A 13,964-nucleotide genomic window follows, 5' to 3' on the forward strand; every position below is an offset into this window, starting at 1 on the left:
TAAAGGCACTATCTCCAAATATTCAGGGTTAAGGCTTCAACCATATAAATTCTGAAGACACATAATTCAGTTCCTAACACCCATTATCAGGTGAATGAGGAGATGCAATTCAGTCCCTAACACCCACTATCAGGTGAATGAGGAGATGCAATTCAGTCCCTAACACCCACTATCAGGTGAATGAGGAGATGCAATTCAGTCCCTAACACCCATTATCAGGTGAATGAGGAGATGCAATTCAGTCCCTAACACCCACTATCAGGTGAATGAGGAGATGATGCAATTTCGTCCCTAATACCTGCTATCAGGTAAATGAAGCATGAATTGAATAGGATGCCATTTACAACACAAAGTAACTGTAGTCCAAACAGCATGATGAGAGATGGTGGACAGAAATGTGTCCTCTTTCCATACCTTCTATTTTCTCCCTCTAGAGATTGCCAAATCCTTGGCGCAATGCCTGCAGCACTTCAACACCTTTGGAGGAAACCCGTTGGCCTGTGTGGTTGGATCTGCTGTGCTTGAGGTTGGTTCCAGCTGCCACATTAACCTCACTCATTTCACAAATGACTCATAACCACACCATAAGAGTTATGAATTAACTCATTATCCATTAAAGTTAGATTTCCATTTATTATTCTATTTTAAAGATCTACTTTGGGTGCTTGAAGTATTGAATAAGAAATAATATAGCCCCAGCTACTCGGGAGGCTGAGGCAGGAGATCGCTTGAACCTAGAAGGCAGAGGTTGCAGTGAGCTGAGACCATGCCACTGCACTCCAGCCTGGGCAACAGAGAGAGACTCTGTCAAAAATAAAAAATAAAAATAAAAATAAAACCAGAAAGAAAGAAAAAGAAATAATATATAATAAACCTTACATACATGGGACACATAAGAATTTTCCCAGCCAGCTGGTTGCACTGGAATTTCTTTGTTATCTGGGTAGTGATTTATAGATGCTAACTGCTATCCTGGTAATTAGTTTCATGTTGAGCTTGTCTTGGCTATTTTTTCTTCCTTCCTTTTGTTGACTATTATAAATTGAATAACTAAGGAGACATTGAGTTCTCCAAGCTACAGCAAGAAAATTCAGCTGTTCAACCCTACACCATTGATTTAGCCTGGGATCTCATCTGTTAAAAAAGATTATTTTTTAATGTTCTTGCTAACATGCCTAATATCATTTGCTTAAAGAACTATAACAAATTTCTGGAAGAATGTCGAAGAAGTAAATGACGGTGGTTTTTTGTGGGGAGGAAAACTTGGTGACTGGGGACAAGGGGTCAGCAAGAGTCATTCTGTGTATATACTTTTATACTTGCTGATATATACATGGGTATGTCTATATGTACACACACATATACACATATTTATTTATATATTTATTAATTTATTTCAATAGCTTTTGGAATACAAGTTTTTGGTTACTTGGACGACTTGTATAGTGGCAAAGTCTAAGACTTTAGTACACTATCACCCAAGTAGTGTACATTGTACCCAATATGTAATTTTTCATCCCTCAGCCGCCTTCTACCGTCCCCCTTTCTGAATCTCCAATGTCTATTGTGTTTCTATAGCTTAGCTCCCATCTGTAAGTGAGAACACTTATTCGTTGCTGCAAAAGACATTATTTTCTTTTTGTGGCTGAATAGTATTCCATGGTGTGTGTGTGTGTGTGTGTGTGTGTGTGTGTGTGTGTACCACATTTTCTTTATCCATTCATCAATTGATGGGCTCTCAGGTTGGTTTCATATCTTTGCAATTGTGAATTGCACTACAATAAACACACATGTGCAGGTGTCTTTTTGTTATAACGGCTTTTTTTCCTTTGGGTAGATGCCCAGAAGTGGGATTGCTAGACCGAAGGGTAGAACGTTTAGTTCTATGAGAAATCTTCACAGTGCTTTCCACAGAGGTTGTGCTAATTTACACTCCCACCAGCAATTATACTCACTGATTTTTGACCGTGAACTTGATTTATCTATTCAAAAAAAATTTTTAAGTATTTTTAAATAAAACTAAATAAGTAAATGCTGCCCTTGCTAATTAGTTATCTTCAAATACAATTAAATCATGAGATGAGAAAGTATGGGTAGGAATGTGTCATTTACTTCACTTTGTAGACACTGCCTTTTTTTTTTTTTTTTTAAGAGTCTTCCTCTGTCATTCAGGCTGGAGTGCGGGGGCACAACCTTGGATCACTCTCCCTTCCAGGTTCAAGAGATTCTCGTGCCTCATCCTCCTGAATAGCTGGGATTACAGGCACATACCACCACACCCAGCTTGTTTTTGTATTTTTAGTAGAGATGGGGTTTCACCATGTCAGCCAGGCTAGTCTTGAACTCCTGACCTCAAGTGATCCACCCACCTCCCAAAGTGCTGGTATTACAAGCTTGAGCCAGCATTGCCAACTTCTTTTTAAAAGTGCTTTGTTACCTCAACCAATTTAGAAGGTAGAGAAGGTTTAGGTGAACAAACAGGTCTTTAAAAATAACAAGGTTTGCCTGGAGTCATGCAATTATTGCCAGGTAAATAAAAATATAGTGTATTTCATGTGTTTTGTCAAGAACCACAGGTGTTTGCTGTGAGTTGAACTTAGATAAAAATCCTTTTATATCTTCTGTGCCCTGACTCTGGGCTTAGCCAAAGAGGCTAGAACCCCAGACCAGGCCGCTTGGTCTATGAGAGCCTGTGTCTGGCTAAGAGCTGCTGAGCAAAGGTCACCATCTTCCAGTATGTGATATTGATTTCCTCAGAGCATTTGTCTTATACACGACTATATCCCAGTTCTCAGGAAAGCCTGGCAATAACAAGCCTCAGGATTACAGAATCTACATTTTCAACTGCAGTGAGACACACCTTTCATTTCTTCCTAAATTCTTACCCACCTCTGAAGGTGAGGGAGTTGGGGGCAGAGGCATGTCCACTCCCCTAAGATTTCTGTAGTCCTTGTGGTCGCACTAGACTTGTTCTGCACTCAGTTTGGTTGAGTTACAAGAGGGTCATGTCCAGCGACTGCTCCACGATTCTCAGTCAATCTTAGAACTTCTGTCATGTAAGGTCATCTGGGGCTTTCTTTCAACAGGTGATTAAAGAAGAAAATCTACAAGAAAACAGTCGAGAAGTTGGGACCTACATGTTGCTAAAGTTTGCTAAGCTGCAGGATGAGTTTGAAATTGTTGGAGACGTTCGAGGCAAAGGCCTCATGATAGGCATAGAAATGGTGCAGGATAAGGTAGGTGCTCATCTGCTCCTCTCTGCAGCTGCCGGGGGCCAGGAGGAGGTAGAGGGGGAAGCATTGGCTAAACTTCATTTACTCTCAGGGAGAGAGCGCACACAAACAGCAACATTTCAGCAAAGCCCTTTAGAGATTAGTAGAGAGTGTTGAGTATGAACAAAATGCTGTCAGATCATCAAGAATTCTAGAGGGATGAAGGAGAGCCTTTGGGAAAAGAAACCAGCATTATCCTTGCCATCCTAGGCAAAGCACAAAGGCAATGACTGAATTAGAAATACAGGGAAGGGAGGAAATTATTTGGGGAGGAACAGAAGGAAGTAAGAAAGAAGGGCCAGGAAAAGGTTATCGTGAAGATTTGAGGTGAAGATATTAAAGATATATTGGGGTGCTGGTGGTTGTTGTTGAGACAGAGTCTTGCTCTGTCGTCCAGGCTGGAGTGCAGTGGTGTGATCTTGGCTCACCGCAACCTCTGCCTTCTGGGTTCAAGTGATTCTCGTGCCTCAACCTCCCAAGTAGCTGGGATTACAGGCACGCACCACCATGTTTGGCTAATTTTTATATTTTTCGTAGAAATGGGGTTTTGCATGTTGCCCAGGCTGGTCTCAAACTCCTGACCTCGAGTGATCTGCCCACCACAGCCTCCCAAAGTGCTGAGATTACAGTCATGAGCCACACGTTTCATGTTTGTTTGTATCCTTACTTGCTTGTGAATAGATTTAATCTCCCAAGTAACCAGGGAGGAATGTTGCCCACAGAGACCTCTAACTCATCATAACAACAATTGAACGTAGCATCTTCCCCCAAACCAGAAATTTCTTTCAAGATCACTGTTTCTGTTTCTAACCCTGTACCATTTTCCAGTTACTCAGCCTCAATACCACAAAATGATCTGACTCCTCCTCTTCCCTTGTTTCTAATATCAAGACCCATTAACCCCTTCTCTGCCATGTGTCTCAAATCCTTCCCTGTGTTTCTATCGCAGTGTGCCCAACATGGTGAAACCCCATCTCTATTAAAAATACAAAAATTAGCTGGGCATGGTGACATATGCCTGTAATCGCAGCTACTCAGGAGGCTGAGGTAGGAGAATCGCTTGAACCCGGGAGGTAGAGGTTGCAGTGAGCCGAGATGGCACAGTTGCACTCCAGGCTGGGCAACAACAAAAGTGAAATGCCATCTAAAAAAAAAAACAACAAAACAAAACACTAGGTCCAAATCTACTGACATGGAAAGATGTTCAAGATATACTATAAATTATCAAAAGGAAATTGCTGAACATTATACAATGACTTTTTTTAAACATGCATATAGATGTATTTGCATTCATAGAAAAAATATCTGGTTCACACCATATGTCAATAGGAGGTGTCCCTAGGAATAGGATGGCCAGTGAGGACATGTTCTGTTTTACTTTATGCACTTCCAGAACATTTGAATTTTTTTCAAAGATTAATTTTATAATTCTTTAAACATAGATTCACCAAAAAAGATAAACATGAAGCTCCATTACACACTCATCCAGAAATTTATCTCTAGCATGCCCACTTCATTATCAAGCAGCTGGGGCACAGGCATGGGCACAAGGGCATCAGCAGGCTGCTCTGTGGCTTTAGCCTCAGCAGAGTTTCAGATCCTGTGTTTTTTTTCCCCTGGGGAAGGCATACAAGATGTTCAATTAGTCATTAGCAGTTGAAGCTAGGTAGGGATAAAACGGGCAAGAGAGCCAGGAGGGTGCTGGCCCAGAGCAAGATTAGGGTGAAGCCACACAGACTCCATCCATTCAAAACTGTCATGTTGGGCCAGGCACGGTGGCCACACCTGTAATCCCAGCACCTTGGGAGGCCGAGATGGAACACTTAAGGTCAGGAGTCCGAGACCAGGCTGGCCAACATAATGAAACCCTATCTCTACGAAAAATACAAAAATTGCCCAGATATGGTGGCAACACCTGTAATCCCAGCTACTCAGGATGCTGAGGCAGGAGAATCACTTGAGCCCAGGAAGCGGAGGTTGAAGTGAGCCGAGATCCTGCCACTGCACTGAATCCTGGGTGACAGAGTGAGACTCTGACCCAAAAAATAAAACAACAACAAAAGAACTGACCCCCACAACCCAACCTTCCCTCGGGATTACTCTCCAGGGTCCCTCTGGCCTCTCAACTCCTATTTAATGCCCTTCTAGTTCTCACAGTTTAGCCTAAATCATTTTGATCATCCCTTTCCAATCAATCGTAAGCAAGAATGCAAGATAGCATTTTGGGTTCAGTGAGAAGATTCTAGTCTTTCCCTCTCCCTCCCTATTTCTGATCTAATAGTCGAAATTTTGAACATGTATTTTGCTTATCTTAAGGCTTTAAGACAGACCAAAATGCGCATATCTTTCAAGGAGGCCCAGACTTACTCTGTTCTCAGCCAATGACATCTTACAAGAAATGGAGGATTGGGGAAGGAGCTGGATCTGGGGTTGGTGGGAGAAGGAAGTGGATGCCAAAGCCCCAGAGCGAGGGTGGGTAGGCAGTGCGCAGGAGGTAATGAAGCTGGGCACCCTCGAGGGGCCACGCCTACCTCACGACCCAGAGCAAGGCTCAGGTCTTATGCATCTAAAACCAGAGAGCCAGCCTGGTGCAGAAGCTCAATGGGGCTCGCCTATGGAGAAACAGGAGACCAGTGGCAGCGACAGGTCTCAGCTCTCATCGTGGGGAAAATTAGAGATGCGCTTAGCCCAGGCACCTGACGATCATTTTAAAAATGCAGCCGGCGCGGTGACTCACGCCTGTAATCCCAGCCCTTTGGGAGGCCGAGGCAGGCGGTTCACGAGGTCAGAAGTCGAGATCAGCTGACCAACATGGTGAAACCCGGTCTCTACTAAAAATACAAAAATTAGCTGGGCGTGATGGCGCGCGCCTGTAATCCCAGCTACTCCGGAGGCTGAGGCAGGAGGATCGCTTGAACCAGGGAGGTGGAGGTTGCAGTGAGCCGAGATCGCGCCATTGCACTCCCGCCTGGGCGACAGCATGAGGCTCTGTCTCAAGTTTAAAAAAAAAAAAAAAAAAATTCAGATGCTTAAGCTCTGCTTCAAATATTCTAATACGATTGGCCTAGCGTGAGACCCAAATACCTGTCGTTTGAAAGCCTTCTAGGTAATGCAGACACGCTGTCAGGCATGACATGGCTAAGTCAGAGAGAGATGTTTATACTCACGGACGCAAAAGACAGGAGATGTATAGAAAGGCTGCAAGTCAGCCCAAAATCTGACTCCACAGGGAGGGGACCTGTTTCTGGTGGCTGGGGATCTGACACAGCCTCTCTGCTCCTGAAGCACTTACCTTTCCTTAACCCTGGAGGATGCAATCTTGGGGGAGAGAGAGCAAGTCCCATTAGCAGGGAAAATGAGGACAAACCTCTCCTCCTCAGCTGTCCCCCTCCCCCCAGATCTGCTCAGGGAAAGCTCAGGCTGTTGGTGCCTTTGTGCACTTCTGAGCCATTTCCTGGACTTCCCTGGGGAGAACTAAGTGAAGAGTTAAGGAGAATTTCCATGTAAAACAGACTCCAAATTTAGCTATTAAGGAGTCAGACCCCCAAGGCAGCCGTTACCAAAGCTAAGATTCACTGGCTATCCCCGCGGAACTTCGTTTTGTCTCTTGGGAATTTGAGATGAATTGGGATTAAAAACAGAAATTTTTAATAACATTCTCCAAAAATCTGGTTCAGCAATTAGCAGCTTTACTTAATTACAGGGGAAGGAGAGGAGAGAGAGAAAGAGAGAGAGAAAAAAGAAGGGCATCGATGGCTGGAGGGTTTTTCTTTTTTTCTCCTCAACAAATAATTTCTTTAACTATTCAAACACAAAATAACAAGCATTTTTAAAATGTATTTACAGAAAAGCCGTCAGCCTCTTCCCCGTGAAGAAGTTAATCAGATCCATGAGGACTGCAAAAACATGGGGCTCCTCGTTGGCAAAGGCGGCATTTTTGCTCAGGTAAGAGAAATGCTGCTCTTTATTACTCTAGGTAGGAGTCTCCCCGTTGTCCTAATGCTGGTCCGAGTTTCTTCACAACTGTGCTGGGGGAACCCAGCCACACGTCATCTAGAGATGAAGCTCAGGCATGCCAAAAAAAAAAAAAAAAAAAAAAAAAAAAAAAAAAAAAAAAAAGTGTGGGTGGGGCAATGCAGCCTCAGGCCACTAGGAGGCGCTGAGAGAAAATGGTTTGGTCGTCGCCGCGGCTCTGTGGGGTAAAGATAGAGGTAGACGCAGGATGGCCAAGGCAGGCAGTTTACAGTACGGATGATAAGAAAGATCACCGTCATGCAATCAATAATTTGTCTCCTGTATAATTAATTCCAGCCCCTGTGAAAGCAATTCCTGCTGTTCTTAGCTCTGCCCCGGGCTCTGACTTGGTGACCCTGATAAGCCTTGGTGGCCTCACTGGCAGCCCCGAGTGACGCCTGTCGGAAAGATGGAAGACCACGTGGGCATAGCCCCCGTTGCCAAACTTGAAATCAGCCACTGCCAGTGTCCTTCACCCTTAGGCTGGGAGATTCAAAAGTCAAGCCCTCCCATTCCCTTCCTTGAAAAGCCACGCCCAGCTCTCCGGCCTCACCCTGCACTGCCCAAGGGCTGCTACCGCCGCTGTGAGTGAAGTGGGCTGCCCCTCAGTCCTTCACAGCGACAGGCCCCTCCCCAGGGATGAGCTCCGGGGCAGAGACTTAAGAGAGAAGATAGCTTTGGCTTCTCTCTAATTTCTCCTATCCTTTGCCAACTTGTTTTCCCATTTTAAACACCCCCACCCTTCCCAGTTTCCCTGCTCCATTCCTGCTTCTCACAATTTCAGTGGATACTGAAATAGCTACTTCCTGCCTCATACTTCTCAGAGAAAATTGAAACTATCAGGCAAAACCTCCATATAAACACTCATCCCCACATCTATTTTTACCTCCTGTGTTAGTCCACCCCGCCTGCTATCACCAAGTGCCATAGACTGGATGGTTTATACACCCCAGAAATTCATTTCTCATAGTTCTGGAGGCAGAGAAGTCCAAGATCAAGGTGCCAGCAAGTTCAGTGTGTGGTGAGGACTCTCTTTCTAGGCGGCCGTCTTTCTGCTGTCTCCTCACAGAGCAGAAGAGGCAAGAGAGCTCCCTGGGCCTTCACTAATCTCCACATGGGCTCTGCCCTTGTTTTATGTAAAATTTTGGTGCCACAAAAGGAGTAGCACTCAAATATAAATTTAAATTTCTCAGCAAGGCAAATTTACTTTCTGCAGAAACGATGCTCTCGTTAGCCATCTTGCCACGAGAGGGCACTGAACAAAGAAGGCAGGGCCATATATCGCTTCACCCTCCTGCTGTGTCCTCATTCCACTGGCTGAAACGGGACTTCACAGCCTATGCTGCACTCTGGTGGCTAACAACTTAAAACTTTCCTAAAGAGGTAAAAGCAGAGGAGAACAAAGGAAAAGAGGAAGTAATTTGAATGCTTAGAGAGGCAAAACTACTTCCAAATAAGGAAAAGGAATAAGCTTTGACCTAAGACTCACCTGGGCTTGTCCAGGCGCTTCAGGGCAAATACCTAGGTCAAAGCGTAGGAACTAAGAAGTACACTTATTTCTTCATTATAACTAACAGCTAATTTAAGACCATTAGCAAAAGCCTTAAAACAAATTAACCTTCGAAGAAACTATTATTTATTCGTAATGAACTAAAAGGAAAGTTTTGAAGAGGAACCTTTTATTAATTCTTATTTCCTACAGCCCTCATGACCTAATCACTTCCCAAAGGCCCCAGTTCACAAGACCATCACCTTGGGAGTTAGGATTTCAACATATGAATTCAAGGGGTAGAGGCACAAATGTCCAGATCGTAGCACCTCCTCCCCTGAAGGTTCCAGGAATGAGGTATTTCTCCTGTGCGAATTTGGGTCTTCATCTGTGCGCTTGTTTCTCCAAGTTCCCTCCACCTTCACTCAAGGAAACATCCCCATGTTTTCTTGCATCTTCAACTTTTCCTCAACTTCCTCTTTAAACAAAACACACTTAAAGTTCTCCCAGCCCAAACAACAAAACCAGTGAGCACTTCTATTGGGATGTACTCTGTGAGTTTTTTTCTAGTCCTGGTCATAAATATTTTTCTGTACAAATCAGATAGCATAATTTAATGATTATGAATCCTAAGACATGCAATTTATAAAGGCATAAGATACTTGTGTACTTGCTTATTATTTGGCAGAATTTGTTATGTGCTAAGGAACAGGTGTTATTCCGGGAACTGAAACTATTAGGTTGATGCAAATGTAATTACAGTTTTTCTGATTTTTTTTTTTAATTGCAAAAACTGCAGTTACTTTTGCATCAACCCAATACAATGATAAATAAGATCTAGTCCTTCCTTCATGGAGCTAGTGGGAGACAAAGGCCAATAATATAGAAAATTACAATACAATGTAGTAAGCTCATCTATAAATATTTTTAAAAAGGTATTCAAGGAGTAGAGAGAAGGGACTTCTAGGCCAGGCTTTCTGGCTAGTGGAATCTTAAATAATGAGATAAACAACCAAAGTGTACGTGAAACATGGCCAAGTACAAAGAACTAATTTTGCAGACCACATCATGCCGCACAGATGTGGCTGGCACAAAGGCTTGAGGCAGTCAGTGGAGCTGATATGAAGTCCTTCCTGCTTATCAGGCACTGTCCTAACACTTTGCATGAACTGACTCATTTAATGCTCCCAACAAGCCTGTGAAATAAGTACTATTATTATCCTTATTTTACAGATAAAGGAAAAGACACACAGAGAGGTTAAGTAATGACAGAACCAGGATCCGAACTCAGGCAGTCTAATTTCATAATCTGTCCTCTGGGGAGGGCAAATCTAAGGGACAAGACTGGAGGCAGGGGGTCCCTCTGGGAGCCAAGGATGGTGTTTGAACTTGAGCCATGGTAGTAGAGATAGAATAGACATTCTGAGGATAATCCTGGAAAATGCACAGAATGTGGATATGAAGAACAAGAGAGTCGAGGAAGAAGCTCTCATGTTAGTTTGGGGTGGGCAAGAATGAGTCCAGCTTTAAGCATCCTCCATTCAAGGTGTTCATGAACATCTCGCTCAATCTGCAGATGCTTCTTGACTTAGGGTTACATCCTGATAAACTCCTCCTAAATTGAGAATATTTTAAGTAAAAAATGCATTTAATACACCTAAACAACTGCACATCATAGCTTAGCCAGCAAACCACAAATGTGCTCAGAACACTTGCATTAACCTACAGTTGAGCAAAATCATCTAACAAAGCCTATTTTGTAATAAGGTGTTGAGTATCTCATGTAATTTATTGAGTACTGTACTGAATGTGAAAAACAGAAGGGTTGTATAGATACCTAACATACAATTTCTACTAATGTGTATCACTTTCCCATCATTGTAAAGTCAAAAAACTCCTGTCAGGAATCATCTGTAAAAGTCTGTAGTTCAGAGGCAATGACTAAAGGTCATGATCTGTGTGGGTCATCGGCATTTACGTGGTGAGATGAGGCAATCTCCCAGGAAGTCTGATGTCTAGATGAGAAGCTCAGTGAAATGAAGATAGAAACCTGCACAACACTGACATTCCAAGGGCAGGAGAGGCTGGGCGTGGTGACTCACACCTGAAATATCAGCCCTTTGGGAGTCCAAGGTGGGCAGATCACTTGAGGTCAGGAGTTTAAGACCAGCCTGGCCAATATGGTGAAACCATGTCTCTACCAAAAATATAAAAAATTAGCCAGGTGTGGTGGCACATGCCTGTAATCCCAGCTACTCAGGAGGCTGAGGCAGAAGAAATGCTTGAACCCAGGAGGTGGAGGTTGCAGTGAGCCAAGATTGTGCCACTGCACTCCAGCCTGGGCAACAGAGTGAGACTCCATCTCAAAAAATAAAAATAATCAAGGGCAGGAGAAGGAAAAAGCTGCCCAGGTAGAGGCTGAAAGGGTGGACAGGTATTAGAAGAGTAAGAAGAGTGTGACGTCATGGAAGAAAGAGAGAGGAGAGATTCAGGAAGTGGGGTGGGAATTCCAAAGAGTCAAGTGCAGAAAATGCCAGAGAGGATGAGGGTTGGAAGACGCCCAGTGGGTTCCACACTTGCAGGTAACTTTAGTAGAGTGGTGGCAGAAGATTGACAGGGCAGAAACCAGACTACAGCTGATTGAGATGTGAATGGGGGAAGGGCAAAGTAATAACTAATGGCCAGTAAGCACCAACAAGTCTTTTTAATGGTGTGGCTAAAAGCAGGAAGAAAGCATTTGTGAGATAGCTATAGGGGACAAGGGAGTCAACACAGCTTTGTATTTGGTGTGGTCTCGTTTGGAGTCATGAGAGCTTTAAGCCTGCTTGTTTATAGGCTAAGGGGAAGTTGAGGATGCAAGAGGACAAAGGGATGTTTCCTGGAATGAAGGTGATGGGAGAATCCAGGGTCAAGGGCATAGGTGGACAATTTAGAGTTGAACAGTAAAGGCATCTTGTTCTCTGAGGAAAAGTTATAAAAATGGATGTGGGAGCAAACAAGTTTACCTTGCCTGACAGCTTCAGTTTTCTGAGAAGTATGAGGGATGCTTGTCTATGAAATACAGGGAGAGGCGCAGGAGTTGAGTAAGAAAATTGAATGATAATGGTTTCGATTGAGAAAGGATGCTGACAGTAGACAAAAAGAGTTGGGAGGACCCACGGAAGTTGGAGACCCTGAATATCTAGCGGTGTTGCTCAGCCTAGCTGTGCGATTTTTCTCTAACACATCTCCGCCATCTAGATTGGAGAAAAGTCATTCAATAAAATCGTGTATTAGGGCCGGGATTGGCTGTATGAGTGCGGCAGAATAAGGGTGGAAATGCAGGCAAAATGAAGGGCACGTGCAAGCCCAGGTCAGCCAACGCTGTGCTCCGAGCTGGATGTAAAGGAAGGAGGAGACCTGAGTGGGGCGATAGATCTGAAGACAACAGATGAATTAGGATTCTGAAGTTTTCATGAAAAGGAGAGCTGTAGTGGGAATCAGACACTGAGTTACTCTTGGTGAAGAGGAGGCTCATGGCGTTGGCCATGGGTGCGAATGGATGCAGAGGGGCGGACATAAAGATTCTGGGAGTTGTGGCAATAAGGCAGAGAGAAGCGTGTTTGCTGGGTTGCACATAAGGACATGGAAGTCACCCTTGGAAGAAACGGAGTATAGAGAGGGACCTTAGACCTCAGTGAAGGTGTGGAAAGACCAGGGGGTAAATATATGACAAACAAAAAAGGGGGCAGAGCCAGATTGTACAGGGGTTTGTATGGAGACTGGAGGTGAATGGCCTGGATCCTGCACTGGGGGACAGAGGAGGATTCAAACCGAGAGAAGTATGAGAAACGTCCCAAACACTAGGTTTTGGATTTTTAGTTTAGTGCATTTTGTCGAAGTCATATGTGATTCTCTGATGATTTGTTTTTCCATTTTCTTGTGTCTTCTCAGACATTCCGCATTGCACCCCCAATGTGCATCACTAAACCAGAAGCTGATTTTGCAGTAGAAGTTTTTCGTTCTGCCTTGACCCAGCACATGGAAAGAAGAGCTAAGTAACATTTTCAGCAACAAAGAAAATCACAGATCTGAAGAATGTGCCGCTTATGTTCAAGGGTGAATTTGAAGAATTTCAGAACCACTGGTATCTGGAGAAAGCCTGCAGCTCTCCATGGGAGCTGGGAAAGACATGGTTGACTGCCTACCAGCCATATCTGTTAGCAGAGCCGGTATTATTTTGAGAACTCCACTATTCAGAGAAAAGATCTCCCTAGCTCAAAGAATAAATCCTAATTCGTTTATGTTAGGTATCGTAATTTGATAATTCCTCTTTGCAGTGATTGGTCTATGCATGAATATGTGATGTATTTTTGTCCAGTGAATTCTGAAGAAAAATATTTTGGTGAAGGTGGCTTCCGGGAAAGTTTTCTTCACACCTCACTCTTCAGTTCAAGGAGAGATGTCTTCTTCTTGCACTGAAAACACCGTATGTCCATGATGAGATTCCTGGCACCATGTCAGTCATCTTGAAGTCATGAGGAAAACCCTGTTTGCTGAGGTTGGAAGGTGGGTTGGAAGCCAAATGCTTAATGATGTCAGTGAATCATTCCTGGACCCACCCTACCTCAATACTGCTTGATATATGAGGTAATAAATTCACTGGACTGCCTATGACTTTTTAAATTTTTCACTATTACAGCCAAAAGCATCCTGAGAAATGCTGCAGAAAATACCCCGCAAGTAACGACAGTCTCCCTCTCCTTTAACTCCTTTAAAACATCTATCAGAGCCTTCTTTTCTTGTCCTGACCTACTACTAACATCCCACTCTGGTCTGAACCCTATTACTCCCGTTGCAATACTCTCCAAAACTATACTTTCCCAAACTGTAGTCATTAGAATACACACATGTATTTTCTCCATAGAGGCTTACTACTTGTCTTAGGTGTATTTTTCCTTAATTTGAGTTTTTTACTTAGATGTATAGTAAACTTTCTATAATTACAATAAATGATAAATCAATACTACTTGTCATAAGTAGAAAGTAACCATAAAAACAGAGTGAACAGAAAGCAATGTAATTCAGTTTTAGCAAGGTGCAGTTTTTGCAAATGTTCTCAGCCTGAGTGCTGTTCTTTCTTTGTTCAAAAGGGATATGAGAGAGTATTTGAAATGCCAGGCAAGGTGGTTCATGCCTGTAATCCCAGC

The 13,964-nt window shown here is 43.4% G+C and overlaps 1 protein-coding gene across 2 annotated transcripts in view; it reads left to right on the forward strand.

Moving 5' to 3' along the window:
• The window catches only part of AGXT2 (alanine--glyoxylate aminotransferase 2), a 42,819-nt gene extending 29,393 nt beyond the window's left edge, over positions 1 to 13,426 (forward strand). For both annotated transcript variants that reach the window (XM_010336681.3, XM_003925933.3), the window contains exons 11-14: positions 435 to 526; positions 3,087 to 3,236; positions 7,119 to 7,217; positions 12,709 to 13,426. In XM_010336681.3, coding sequence (XP_010334983.2) covers positions 435 to 526; positions 3,087 to 3,236; positions 7,119 to 7,217; positions 12,709 to 12,816 — 449 coding nt within the window. In that variant the 3' untranslated portion in view covers positions 12,817 to 13,426. The remainder of the gene's footprint in view (positions 1 to 434; positions 527 to 3,086; positions 3,237 to 7,118; positions 7,218 to 12,708) is intronic.
• The last annotated feature ends 538 nt before the right edge of the window (positions 13,427 to 13,964 follow it).

The sequence above is a fragment of the Saimiri boliviensis genome, chromosome 1 (assembly GCF_048565385.1).
Source record: "Saimiri boliviensis isolate mSaiBol1 chromosome 1, mSaiBol1.pri, whole genome shotgun sequence".
Taxonomy (NCBI): domain Eukaryota; kingdom Metazoa; phylum Chordata; class Mammalia; order Primates; family Cebidae; genus Saimiri; species Saimiri boliviensis.